This window comes from Neomonachus schauinslandi, chromosome 3, assembly GCF_002201575.2.
Source record: "Neomonachus schauinslandi chromosome 3, ASM220157v2, whole genome shotgun sequence".
Lineage (NCBI taxonomy): Eukaryota > Metazoa > Chordata > Mammalia > Carnivora > Phocidae > Neomonachus > Neomonachus schauinslandi.
Genome location: NC_058405.1, coordinates 83,915,763 through 83,930,839, shown reverse-complemented (window position 1 = coordinate 83,930,839; position 15,077 = coordinate 83,915,763). Strand labels below are relative to the sequence as shown.

General features: G+C 38.1%; 1 protein-coding gene across 1 annotated transcript in view; it reads left to right on the top strand.

Moving 5' to 3' along the window:
* Positions 1–3,137: 3,137 nt before the first annotated feature.
* The window catches only part of UGGT1 (UDP-glucose glycoprotein glucosyltransferase 1), a 112,041-nt gene continuing 100,101 nt past the window's right edge, over positions 3,138–15,077 (top strand). The window contains exons 1-3 of the mRNA XM_021695812.2: positions 3,138–3,219; positions 8,526–8,661; positions 12,998–13,080. Of these exons, the coding sequence (XP_021551487.1) occupies positions 3,162–3,219; positions 8,526–8,661; positions 12,998–13,080 (277 nt within the window). The 5' untranslated portion in view covers positions 3,138–3,161. The remainder of the gene's footprint in view (positions 3,220–8,525; positions 8,662–12,997; positions 13,081–15,077) is intronic.

Sequence of the window (15,077 nt, the reverse complement as noted above, 5' to 3'; positions counted from 1 at the left end):
GATCTTTAAAGTAACTTTAACGAGCTAAGGGCTCTAATGGAAAAAGCGGACAATATACAAGAACTTCTCTCTGTGTCCTTGCAAGATAGAAGGGCAAGGGAACTCTCCTGTTCTTTTTATAAGGGCACTAATCCCATTCATGAGCGCTCCACTCTCATGATCTAATCACCTCCCCAAAGCCCTACCTCTAAATACTATCACACTGAGGGTTACATTTTAACATATGGATTTTGGGAGGACACAAATATTCAGTGGTTGCCAGGGTTTGGGGGGGAGAAGTGTAGAGGTGAAGCATAGGGAATTATTTGAGTGGTGAAATTATTCTGTATGAAACTGAAAGGGTAGATACATGCTTTTATGCATTTGTGAAAACCTGTAAAACTGTACAATGCTGAGTGAAACTTGATGTAAATTATGGACTTTAATTAATAACAATTTATCAATCTTATTTCCATGATTTGAATTTTGAGAGTCCTTTTTCTTTTTGCATTTTTTTATTGTTATGTTAATCACCATACATCATTAGTTTTTGATGTAGTGTTCCATGATTCATTATTTGAGTATAATACCCAGTGCTCCATGCAGAATGTGCCCTCTTTAATACCCATCACCAGGCTAACCCATCTCCCACCCCCCTCCCCTCTAGAACCCTCAGTTTGTTTCTCAGAGTCCATAGTCTCTCATGGTTCGTGAGAGTCCTTTATATATTTTATACACAAGTGTTTTGTCAGATATGTGGTTTGAAATTATTCCCAATATTCCACTGTAGGGATATAACACTAATGCAAGATGTTTACGATAGGGCAAATTCTGTATTGGGTGTTGGGGTATGATGGGTATATGGAACTATATGTACTATCTGCTTAGTTATTCTATAAAATTAAAACTGTACTAACAATAAAGTCTATTAATTATTTTTGAAAGTCTGAGTCTCATTTTTCTCATTTTACAATGAGGAGAGAGGAGTAAGTTACTTCTTATATTTTTTCCATCTTTAACATTTAGGATTTCCCCCTTCTAAATAAAATTTATTTAGAGCAGTTTTAGATTCACAGCAAAATAGAGCAGGGAGTAGAGAGTTCCAGTATACCTCCTGTACTCACAGAAGCACAACTTCCACTAATCAATACCCACTGTGATACATTTGTTATAATTGATAAACTTACACTGATACATTCTTATCCCCTAAAGTCCGCAGTTTACACCAGGGTTCACTCCTGGTATTGTACATTCAATAGGTTTGACAAATGTATGATTACATGTATTCATCCCTAGAATATCATACAGAATAGTTTTACTACCCTACAAGTCCTCTATGCTCCACCAATTTGTCCCTCCTTCTCCTTAACCCAAGGGACATCTTTGTGGAATGGTTCTGCATCTTGATTTTGGTGATTACACAAATCTACATTTAATAAAATGACAGAACTGTACACACAGATTGTATCCATGTCAATTTTCTGGTTTTGATATTGTGCTCCTAGTTATTTAAGATATAATCGTTGGGGGAACCTGGGTAAAAGGTAAATGGGACCTCACTGCACTATCTTTGCAACTTGTTGTGATTCTGTAATTATTTCAAAATAAAAAAAATAAAAAAATAAAAAATCTGGTTTTGTTCAAATAAAACAGCACTGAATTTTCTGAGAAAGGTTTGGAAAAAGAGAAACCCAACTTTCTTAGAAGCTTTGCGGTATCATGTAGTTGTATGTTATCACGAACCAAACGTTGCTCATAGCAGAAGACCAAGTTAAAACAAAAAAAGTGAAAACCCAACTCCATAATGTGGTGAATTAAAAAACAACTCCCTTTTTTACAGAAGCATCACCTGAAGTGATTTAAAGAGGAGTAGAAAACACAATGGAAAGCTACTGGCACAAAAGCTCCCTCAAGAAATGAATTTTAAAAGACTCATTTCCATTCCATATTTTAACTCCTTATGTTCCAGCAAAGAACAGAAAACCTAATAGCTACAGTTCTCCAGCACAGTGTAGACATACAGCTATTCGATTAAGAAAAGTGTTTTTAGTCCTTGTTCTGGCATTCTCAGGGGTAGGATTGTGTATGTCATATAACCAAAAGTCTGTCAAACTTTTACACTAAAAAGTGTAAAGTACTTTAAAAAGTACTTTCAATGTATTTTGGATTTTAGTTCACTTTGACTTAATTAAAAATATATACTCCAAAGAGGTATTCATTTGTGGGTGGGTAAAATGATCTGCCCTGTGTCACATATTCTGAAACAATTTTGCATAGTGATTTATATTTGCCAAAAAAAAAAAAAAAAAAATCAAGGACAGAGTAGTCTTTGCACAGAAGTTGTCGCTGCCAGTATAAGCTAAAATCGGCTCATAAATTTTTTTTTAAAGATTTATTTATTTATTTGTCAGAGAGAGAGAGAGAGAGAGAGAGAGAGAGAGCGCGCGCACAAGCGGGGGGGGGGGGGGGGGCAAGCAGAGGGAGAGGGAGAAGCAGGCTCCTTACTGACCAAGGAGCCCTATGGGGGACTCGATCCCAGGACGCTGGGATCATGACTTGAGCCGAAGGCAGACGCTTTAACGACTGAGCCACCCAGGCGTCCCTCGTCTCGTAAGATTTAAAGTCTCCCTTTCCCCAAAATTTAGGGGCTAAGATAAAGTCCAAGATGCTCAGAACATTAAGCAAGTTTGTCCCCTTGTGCAGCAATGCTTTTAATGTAAGGGTTTAAGGAAGTACACTCCGAAGTGCCCCACAGTCCAAGTCGGAAAAGAGGCTGAAACCCGCATGCGGCTTCATCACCTGGTACGGTTTTTCCGTCTCAGCGGTCAGTCCTAGTCCCATTCCCTACACTTTAAAGGTGCCATCCTCCCCAACTACACTACACAGCGCGACCAAAGACGGAAGTTGGGCCTTCCTCCGATACAAGATGGCGACCATGCGACGCTCTACGCTGCCCCGACCGCGACTCGGCAGCCGGAAGTCCTCCGGCCCTCGCCATTAGGAAGCGGAAGTAAAAGGCTGTAGGTAGTTGGGCTATTGCTCTGCGAGACCGGCTTGTGAGGGGAGCCGCGGGAAAGGCGCGTGTCGGCCGCTCACTGGCGCAGCCGCTGCCGCCACCGTCACCGCCCCGCCCCGCCCCAGCGTTGTCGCTGGCATCGTCGCGGACGAAGCGCGGTCCCAGCATGGGCAGGAAGGGGGACGCGGGCGGCGCGTGTGTCGCGGCTGCGCGGCCGTTGACAGGTACCCTGGCGTGGCGTGGGGAGGTCTCGTGGACGGGCAGAGGGTCTGGGACGCGAGGCGACCCCGTGCCCCGGTCACCTTGAGCTTCCGCTTCTTCCCTGACTCAGTTTCCCCTTCCGTGCCCCAGTCCTGTCCCTATATGCGAGTCCCGCAAGTTGCCCTCAGTGGTCTTCTGGGCAAGGTATCGCTTCAGCGAGAGTGGCCGCGGGCTCTCTTTAGCGGTTTTGAGCCTTCATTGAAGAGCTTTGAGACCCGTGTGCCCAAGTGCAGAAAGAGGTGGGGGAACTGCCCTAACCTGAATTTAGACCAAACCTGACCCTAAGTAGATTGAGAACCAGCAGTTTGCAGGACTCTGATTGGAGAACGACTTGATCTTTTTATAGATTTCTATTTTCCCTAAAATGAATTCGCGTGATGCATATTGGTTGCCGTTTTCATTTAAATACGAGGATCTGTTGGCTGGAGATTGGATGATCCGGTTTCACTTTTTGTGGGACCTGCCAGAAGAATAAAATCTGCGTACATCGCCAATAAGTTATAGATGTGAACTATTCTTCGTTGGCCAAAATCACTAGATTGTTTTGCATTTCTTGCCAGATTTGAGGACTAGCATATTTTGTTCATTTGAAGTCGGGAGGTCTTATACCTTACTGTGTTACACTATCTTGGAAACATTCATTGTGCACTTGCCAGCCAGTTTTAGTGTGATATTTGAAGACACTTAAAATAGTTACTTAACACCACAAAATTTGGGATGATTGTAGCTTTTCCACTTGGCTTGCTTTTGGTAAACTTAGTTGATACTTTTTTTTTTAAGATTTTATTTATTTATTTTTACAGACAGAGTAGGGGGAGGGGCAAAGGGCGAGGGAAAGAGAATCTCAAGCAGGTTGTGCTGAGCCTGAAGGGGGAGGCTTGATCTATCGACCCTGAGATCATGACCTGAGGGGAAATCAAGAGTCTGAGCTTGACCACTGAACCACCTAGGTGCCCCGACACTCATTTTAATAAAGGAAATAAACATTGCTTAGTACAGTAGCATGACAACTTTATAGCCCACGTTTAACTTGAGGGGAAGAACTTGAACTATGTAGAAAATTCTGTTAGGTCTTTCCTGCAGTTACCTGTGATCATTTTCATATCAGATGTGTAGTAACTACTATTATAAAAATTTAGATTTATGTGGCTCACAGCAAATGGACTTGCTAATAGGTATAAATGCATATTAAGTTTAATTATTTGGGAAGTAAATTTATTTCTCAAGAAGGGTCCTTCCTAATATTTTTCCTCACTGTTCTGTATGTTGAAGCTCAGATGGCTGTAAACTTGCAGGGTGCAAGTTGGTTTTTTAAGAGTTTGTCAGCTATTATCTTCAGTTTAGAAATGGAAAAAGAAGGAGTTGGTGATTTAGAATTTTATGCCTCTACTGTTTTCCAAAAAGTGAAAAGTGTTTTGGCATAATACAATTTTTATTAATATTTCCAATATCTTACTGTAGATCAATGAATAGGAGATAGTCATTAATTTAAACTAAGGAAAATGGGCCACAGACTAGATCTTACAGATAATACATTTGGGCCTAGGACTTACAGAATGTTTTTAATTTACCCACCATGCCGCAAGCATTGTGCCTATGATCATGCAATGCCACATTGTAGATTCTGACAGCTATTATTTCTCACAACACCAAGACTCACCCAGAGATCCCCTTGGACCACTAGGATCAGAGTGATAAGATTCTCATAAATGAAGACATTCTGAAACAAAAGGCCACTTCAGTGAAGTTCTTACTTCTTCTCTAAAACAGTCTTTTCCTGTAGTTTAGCCTGTGGCATCAAGGATGTGGGGTGTAGGTAGGAAAGCTCTTCTTTAATGTCCACTTTTCTCTGTCATCTCCAGTGGTGCTACACCTTGCCCCAAGAACTCTCTCTCTCTTTTAAAATAGTTCAAGGGGATCTCTGGGTGAGTCTTGGTGCATAGTTTTCATTTTAACCCTTCTTAAGTCCTAGGCTTTTTGTAGCATCTTTCCTCTTGGTGTCACACTCCTTTCTTTCTCTTTGCTTTCATTCTTCCCTTAATGAATGAAGCATGTATTTGTTTATTTCATTTGGAGCACCTCCCGTGTTCCAGGCATTATGCTAAGCATATGGCCCGGACAGACAAAACTCCTTGCTCTTGAGGAGCTCACATTCTGTCCGCAAAGCGAGCCTGAATACAGATCTGTCAGGCTAGTTGGTCAGTTCGCTTTGGTCCCAACTTCAGGCTGTCATGCTTGGTTTCATGTTGAATCTGTGCCTTCCTCAGTCATCTATATCCCAAGGACTCTGCCCCTAGGAAGTCCCTGGACTTGCCTTGGTTCTCACAAGAAAGCTCTTTGCTCAGTCAGGGTCAGCACAGTATGAATTCTTATCCTTCCAAACCAGACAACCAGGGGGATAGCATAGTATTGTGGAACTTAAAAACAGGCAGATGTGGGTTCCAAGCATTGCTATTTATTAGTCAGGCAAGTTCCACAGCCTCTCTGAGCTTCCATTTTCTTATTTTTAAAGTGAGAGTGATAGTGTTTCAGCCATTATGCCATATAGTTATAGAATATCTACTGTTTGCCAGGTACTGTGCTATTTGCTGTGGTGAACAAAGTAGATATGGCTGCCACACTTCTCCTGGATAGTTGTGTGGAAGGACTAGATATCATGGTATATGCAAAGTACCTGACACCATGCTTGGCCCAGAGCAATTGCTCAGTAATGCTAATGTTTCCTGGGGGACCTCTTGTCACTCCCTGTTCCCCACTCTATGCATGCAGCCTGCTTGGGGTTACTGGCAGTGGTGTCCAGTTTCCAGTCCAGAATTACCACTTTTGGGATTATATGTCTAGGCCCCTTCAGGGCAAATTGTAAACAGAGCTGTAGTGCAGTACTGCTTGAACATAGTTCATATATTCTGTCTCCAGTTTAGAAGTTTCGTGACTTTTGGGGAGGATTTTTTTTTCCCTAACCACAGAAAATGTATTTCCAAGACATTTTTTTGAGCCCATGTAATAACGATGATGCATTATTATTCTGTAATTTAGAAGGTGGTTTCTTATGAGAATGTCTTTTATTAGAACAATTAATTCTTTTTTTCATGTTGCTTTTTCATTCTCACGGTGTCCTGGTGTGGCAATTTTCATGTTGCTTTTTCATTCTCACCGTGTCCTGGTGTGGCACATAGTGGTACTCCTATTTCAGAGTCTGGGAGACCAAGGGCCAGAGAAGTTACTTGGGAACTTGCTTATGGTTAAACTGCTAGTAAGTAGCAAACGCAGTAATTTATCAGAAGTCCCTGACTCTGAAAGGTTCTCTCTTTTCACTCACCAAGTTTTTCTATCATGCAGAGCAGGTTTCTGAGGCTATAGTTCAGGGGCCTGTAGGGGAGGGTGTCTAAGAGTTCTGGAGTGGTCTGAAGTTATATGTAAAAGTTTCGGTCCTTGCTTGCCCCTCTGTAGGAAATGTCAGTAACTTTTGCTACACTCTGAAAGAGCCACCCTCCCCACCCCCCACCTCCCACCCCAGCCAGAAATCACTGCTAACGGGTTTCAGTGTCAGGGGTCTAGTTGGTTAGCCCTAGTCTTTTCAAATGTTGGTTATTTACTTACTTATTTATGCATGCTTATTTATAAATGAGATATTAATATTAATTAGCCAATTAAATCAATCAGTTAAGCTGGCAATGCCTGGACTAAAGTAACTTTTCTATTTGGTTTAATTTATTTTGCTTTTGACCATTTGTTTTTTAGAGATACTGTGTGTTATATGAAGCAGGATATTGGCACAAATGTTAATGCTTTTTGTAAAAAGAGGGTACTGACTGGTCCTCCAAACAATAGCTTTTCTAACCGGTATTTCAAGGAATTGGGGTGAGTCTGGGGTGAGCCTTACCAGACATTAGCATGCAGAAGCACAACTTTGTTTTGGTGTTTCCCACATATTCAGGTCCTCTTTGGGTTCCCATTCAAATGGGTGGAACTTAGATACTGACTTATATAGCCTGGGGGAAGTCTGATTAGGGTTCTGTGAGGCAGTCTTCTGAGATGAAAAATCAGGCCAAAGAAACCTGCAGCTGGAGGCCTTTTTCTGAAATGATCTGGACACCTCACTGTGCTTGAGGAGGTTGCTGCTGGGAGTTCAGGAGGCCTGCGTTCGATGGCCATGCCAATTTACCAGTGACCCCAACTTCTTTATTTTGTAGATAGGGACCCATTGAGTTCTTTTTTTTTTTTTTTAAGATTTTATTTATTTATTTGAGAGAAAGAGAGACAGAGAGCATGAGAGGGAAGAGGGTCAGAGGGAGAAGCAGACTCCCCGCCGAGCAGGGAGCCCGATGCGGGACTCGATCCAGGGACTCCAGGATCATGACCTGAGCCGAAGGCAGTCGCTTAACCAACTGAGCCACCCAGGCGCCCGGGACCCATTGAGTTCTAACATTCTTCATTCAGAACTGGTATTTGCTATTTGCGTTTATATTCAAGACCCATTGGTTAGCTCCCTAGGACTGTGGTAACAAAGTATCAAATTGTGTGGCTTAGAGCAATGACAGTTTCTTTTCTTCCAGTTTTGGAGGCCAGACATTCTAAATCAAGGTGTCACAGGATCATGTTCCCTCTGAAATCTGTAGGGAGTCTTTCTTTGCCTCTTCCAGCATCTGCTAGCCCTAGGAGTTCTGTGGTTTGCAGTGTAGTTCCAGTGTCTGCCTCTGTCTTTCCTGGCATTCTCCCTGTGTCTATTCACATGGTGTTCCCACTGCATGCCTGTCTCTCTGTCCACATTTTCCTTTTTTTGTAACACCAGTCTTACTGGATTAGGGCCCACCCTAATGACCTCATTTTAACTAGATTACCTCTGTTAAGACCCTGTTTCCAAATAAGTTCATATTTCGAGGTGCTGGGTTAGGACTTTTGGGAGGACACCATTTAATACCCATCATTTACATTTTCATCTGCCTCAGCTTTGTTTACTGTCATGCTTTGTAAACTTTGTGTGCAACCTGCTGTGCCACCAACTGACTTTTATACCTGTGCATAGTATAGGCGCCCCAGGAAATGAAATGGAGTCTTTGTAGGAAAGAGTGTATGATCTGTACTCCTTTAGTTATGTATCAGTCACTCAGCAAGTTGAAACCATGGAGATAGTAGGTGCTGTTAAATTTTAGAAGCATTTCCATTTCTGTAATTTTCATGTTATTTTGTGTCTCTAAGTATCAAGACTCAGGTTTAAACATTTCTTTGTAGCAAAACCTTTTTCTTTTTCTTTTTTTTCCCTTTTTAGGGGTTTGCTATAAAATGGGACTTCTGATTATATTCACTGGACTATGGCTGTTTTCCTCAGTAAAGGCAGATTCAAAAGCCATTACAACCTCTCTTACGACAAAATGGTTTTCCACTCCATTGTTGTTAGAAGTCAGGTAAGAAGACATCTTTTTTTCCTTTAATGTGTTTGAGTAAAAATGTGAGATCTGCTAGTGAGTATTCAGGAGCTTTTTTAGGCAGCGAGATTATCATCACATGCATTTAGTCAGCGCCTCTTTCAGTGTGCATTGTGCTCTGTGCTTGTCAGAGGCTGTTAGAACCACAGAATCTGTCAGTAGGATAGAATAATATTGATTCATAGAGATACTTAGGGACTTCTTTGGACAAATATATGGAACTGGTTAAACTATCTTCCAAGAAAGGTGTACATGTGGTAATAAAGGAAGAGAAAGTTGTACTTAAAGGAATTTTTCTATTTATTTGAAAAAGGTTTTAAGAGATGTTTAATAAAAGAGAAAGAAGAGAGTTTGGCAAGATGGGGGGAAAGAGGGCCTGCTCCTTCTAAGAAGTTGGAAGAAGATCTTGAGATACAAGAACGCAGAGGGGAGTCCGAGGACATGGCTAGATTTTATCTAAGATTTACATGTTCCACATTTTAACATCTCCAAAATTAAGATGCATTTTAATGCAATCAAGATGTTATCTTACAGTTAAAATCAGTAACATTTTCCTTTTTAGTGTTTCATAAAAACGATATGTCTTAAAATTGACAGTGTCTTAAAATCTATAAAATACAATATAGTCAATGATTTCTTGGGAAATTTTGTATTCCAAGTGTATTTTTTAGTTAGTGTTTATAATATAAATAACCAGATACCTCTCTTTTAGTCAGTTTTTTTGTTTATAGGGGGAAACTTATTTTTATTGTATCTGAAATAATATATAGCTAGGACTTGTAGAGAATCTCCTAAAACATAAATTTAGGTAGATTGAATGGCAAGCAGTTGGTAAAACTCAGAATTTGAGAGTGCTAGAAATTTGAACTGTTGCATTACTTCAATTAACCTTGGTCTATCTTTGTACTCTTCAACTTAGAATTTTGTCTTCTGACATTTCCTCCTTCATCCCCAGAAAAATGTGAATGAAGAGTTTTTGTTGTGGTGATTGTGTTTATGAATAGTTGCATCTCCTAAGGAAACAGCTTCATTTGGTATTGATAAGAGGACTAGTGGGAAAGTGGGACTTTTAGGATCTGATTTTAGCTTGCTGAGGAGCCTCATGGACTTTCTTTTGATTAGACTTAACCTTGTATCACTCCTCTGTGCCTCCCTTTTCTCAACAATAAAATGGCCAAAAGAAAAAATTCCTACTGCATTTATTTCATAGCAGTGTTATAATTTGATAAATGGTTTGAGCTCTTCCAGTGTCAGAACTTTATTAGATAGAGAGGGCACTTATAAAAGTGAAGTGACCGAAGGTTGAGATCTAAGCTGCCTGAGTGGACTCTATTAGCTGACCTTCCCACCGCCCCATCTTATTTTGGCTGATTTGTCTGGTGTAAATCTAAGTGTTTGAGGTTTACTATACTTTTTAAATAATTTTGTGCAATTAAACTGTAACATGTTTTATAATACTTCGCTTGACATTCTTTACTGAGTTCTACTCAGTTACTCTCACACTAATTTTTTGGTTTTGTACATTGTCTTAAGATTCTTATGGCATATACTTATGGGACTTTTGAAAAAGCATGTTAAAACTGTCAGCCTTAATTAACCCATTTTTTTCAGTTTCTTTGATCTCTGTGAAGTGAATAATACATACTGCTTCCTCCACCAACTTTTCCTTTCACAAACATTGCCCCTTTTCATGATTTCCTGGCCATTTGCCATTTTGGTTGACTATTTTTAGTCCTCTTCTGTGGCTATTTGCAGACATTTTGCCAGGGTAATGGCAGTCTAGGCAACTCAGAAATAAGTTGCGCATATTAGAAATCCTTGATATTTCCCTACAGAAGTAGCTGAGGCCACTATTCTTCCCTCCAGGTCCATGGCAGACATGGATGGCAGATCACAGCATTGTCCATCTGAGTGAGGGTGAGGGGACAGAATATATCTCTACACATTGAGGCATGCAGCTACCACAGATACTTTACCTTCCCTGCATCTAGCCCTTAGGGACTAAAAATATTCCCATGTATATTTTTAGATTAGGCCTGATCCTAATGAAGCAGTTGTAGCTTTCTGGTTGTTCATGAAGTGATATATATTTAATTGAAGTAGAACACTGAATGTGTTTTGAACAGCCATAGTTACTGACAGAAATCTTGTATAAATAAAGCTACTGTTGTTAAAATGGAAACCAATAATCATTTATTGAGTACTAGATACTATAGTGGCCCAAGAATGCAGAATGATAGAGATATAAATCAAATAGACTTGATTTTGCATTCCAGATTTTTCATTTGCTAACTCTGTGCTTAAGCAAATCAGTAACCTCTCTGAGTTACAGTTTCTTCATTCTAAAAATGGTTATAAATCAGGGTGGCTGTGAGGATTTAAGGGCGTGTGGGTGAATATACCAAGCATAGTGGCTGTTGCATAGTAAGCCCTCCTTAAATATTCATTTCCCTTCCCTTACTAGTTCTTTATGGAAGGAAGACCAATTCTGATCTCCAACAATAACTTTGGAAATCTAGAAAACAAGTTTGTTACCAGATTTATGCTATCTGGTGGACATTCAGGTTGTTTATGTTTTTTTTTCTTCTGTCATAGACTAAAAACTTTTTATTGTGATCTTTCAAAACATTTGTAAGTGGAGAGAATGGTACATATAATGTGCTTTCCCTCTACCTGTCACTCAGTTTTGGCAATTATCAACTCAAGTCCAGTAACCCATAACTACCACCACCCTCCTCCCTTATCCTGCTGGAATATTTTAAAACAAATCCTAGACATCATATAATTTCATCCGAAAAACTGTAGGTGTTCTACTCATGGAATAAGAATAAGAAGCTAAAAACAATTTAAAATGAAAAGCAAACAAAAATTATACTGTAAACAAATGGCAGCATTCCTTTTAATATTGTCTTGTATTGTTCTTACCTTCCTTGGATTAGTTCAGTGATCTAGTCAATAATTTTCTTAAGACTGTTTGAAACTTAGATGTTGTAAGACTTATTTATGCAGTGGGGATGAAGAAGACAATATACTTCAAATTTTCCTGTAATTATATGAGGAGCATATATTTATTTGGAGATGGCCTTTACAGGAAGGTCTTAGCTTCAGTGAATCCTTGTTTTCACCATTACAACCTTTGAGTGTATTATCCCTTCCCCCTCTTCCACAAGCTTATCTTGTGAATGCAGCTTTAATTCATGAATTTAGTGTTTATTTGCATATCATAATCTATTTGTCTTAGTATCTGTTTTCTTGATCATAAGCTATTATAGGGTTGGTATGATGTCTGTACTAGTTACTAGAAAGCCTAGAAAAATGCCACATTCAAGGAGGTACTAAATAATTTAATACATTATGATAATGGGTATTTTCAGAAACCTGTTTTTAGAGAGGCTGTATTACCAGGAAATGTTTCTTATTTTTCCCCATATTTCTGTGTCTAGCTGTGGAGTAGAGTGAGAGTTGTACACCCCAGTGTTGACAAGTAATGGGAAAGTCTTCCTTTGGCTAGGTAAGCTGAGATCCAGATCTGTAGTTTGCTTTAAGACAGTGAAAGATCACCACTACATTAGTATTCTGTCTCAGAGGAGAAGATAACCAATTTACATGAATCATTCAATCAATACACACATTTTCTTTTAGGGATTTTAGACTCTGGAATGAAGGGAAATTTAGAACGGCCATTATTTAGATCCGTAGAGTAAAGTCAAGAAAAAATTAAGGTGGCGTTAAGTTCTAAGAACTTATTTTATTAAACTGAAATTTGGTGATCTTGAAAATTTGGATTTATGGATGTTAAAAGATTACAACATGCTTCCTTTAGTCTCCTAGAAATTTTTTTAGGGTTCACGGTTTCCTTGGGAGAACCTTAGGCAAAACATATTTTTTGTTCTTTGAAAGTTCTTTCAGAAAATAGGTGAGCAGAACTAGTACCAGAATTATCAGTTCTTAATTCTACTTCTACTACCAAAAGCATTTTCACAAAATGGGCTTTCATAAGCTTTATTTATATTGGGACTTCCCTCTTGTTACATTATTATTCCAGGTTTCTTATGGAATATCTATTAGGCTATTAATATGAATAAGTGAATAAGCTACTAAGCTAATTAGTTATTAATAGCCAATAAGCTAATAAGACTTGCTTATCATTAGAATATATATTATACATGCTTGTGTATAATATATATTATAAAAGCCAAACTCTGGACATTTGGAAACTTAAAAATCTATTTTTACTCTTCTTTAGTAATGTAGCTTATATTAGAAGATTTTATTAAGTTGTTTTATTTCTGATATTTCCCCCCTTTTCTCCCAGTGAGTTTTTAGCAGAAGACAGTCAAGAGAAATTTTGGAATTTTGTAGAAGCCAGTCAAAATATTGGATCATCCGATCATCACGGTAAAATTGAAGCAAATGCTTCTTTGACTTTGGTATCTGGGAAAATATTAGAAAAAAATGGTCTCTTTCACAGTATTTGTGGCATGGCAATTAATGGAAAATGTTTTTATCTTTAATGACTAGAGTTGTGATGGTAGCCAGCAGAGCCAACACAAACTAATACTTTTGAAGCAGTTTATAACTTTGGCTATAAGTACTGCCTTTGATTTCTTCCCCCCCCGCCTTGTTTTTGTTCTTTTGTGTTGTTTTATTAGAAGTGCTATGTGGATATTTTGTAGAAGTCAAATTCATTTAAAATTACTTAGTATTAAATATTAACTTAATTACCATTGATTTTATTCCCTTTTTCTTTTGTTATGAACTATTTACACAACTCATCTATTATGTTAGGTTCGGTATCGTTAAATTAGTGCCATCCAAAATGTTTCCCGTTATGCCTGCCAGCCACCCACAACTTGAGTGTCAAGGTATCATATGAATGACAATGTCAACTGTATCACTTGTTTACAGTTTATAATGTGCATTCCCACTTTCTAGTTCAGTGTAAGCTTTGTAGATGTTTGTAGTATAAACATAACTAGTCAAAGATGTGGATACACAGGTAGCTAAAACCTTGAATGTTACATTGACAGGCCTTGTTGAAGAGCAAATGTGTGAAAACAATGTGACTGCTATTAATATTTAACTGAATTGTTTTTTAACTTTTTGATTTTTATTAAAAATAATACAAATTTTAAAAGTCAAGTCTGAATTTTTTTGTGATATTAGTACATAAAGGTTTGAGCAAACATCTGTAGTTTGAGTTACATAATTTAGAGTCAACTGGAATTGTTTGCGTTATCGAAAAAAATCATTTTACTTTTAGTCTACAATTTCATAAAACAAATTTATCGAAGTGGGTCTTATAATGAAATTTGAACTCTGACATTTAAAATGAAATTTCCTCAATATAAATGATAATATGTTCTTGGTTAAAGTTGGGGGTATGAATTCTTGGAAGTGATCATAAAAATATGTTAAATATTTTATTTGAAATATTATTCATTGTCTCACCACCCAAAGGTATTGACCATTAACATTCTGGCAACATTTTAAGTATTTCTTTCTGATGTCTTTTTCTACTTAGAAGATGCTAAGGCGTATAGAATCTTTTGTATTTTGCTTTTCAAAACGTTAGTTATATTCCTTAAAAACTTTTTTTGATACATAATATATGATTTACTAGTCAAGCTTATAAAATGCTTATACAGAAAAATCTTGTTCTCTCCCTGTCCCCGCTCCTGTTTCTTCCCTGCTTTTTATAACTATTTAAATTATTTTGTTTAGCCTTCAGTGTTTTTTTTTTTTTAACAACAAATACATCATATATATTCTTATTTCTCATTCTTTCTTACAGTAAAAAAGATAGCTCGCTATGTACAGTTGACCCTTGAATAACATGGGTTTGAACTTCATGGGTTGACTTATACTCAGATTTTTTTCTGTGAACACAGTATAGTACTTAAATGTATTTTCTCTTTATGATTTTCTTAATAACATTTTCTTTAGCTTACTTTATTGTAAGATTACAGTATAAAATTGCATATAACCTACAAAATGTGTGTTAATTGACTTTTATGTTATCGGTATTGCTTCCTGTCACCTGTAGGCTATTAGTAGTTAAGTTTTTGGGGAGTCAAAGTTATACGTGGATTTTTGACTGCATGGGGCGGTTGATGCCCCTAAACCCTGTGTTGTTCAAGGGTCAACTGTACATTGTTTTGTACCTTGCGCTTTAATAATATATCCTGGGGATTTTTTGATGCTGGTACGTGTATTTTTTTCCCCCTCAGATAGTTTGTTGCAATTTTTAAATGCTTCTTTCCAAACTACAATTTTGTTAATATCCTTTAATACTCTGTACTTCCTCATCACACTGCTCAGTTTTGCTGGGTTATTTGAGTAGGTAACAAACATATGGTAGGCACTGGGGATACAAAGATAAAATACATTATAAC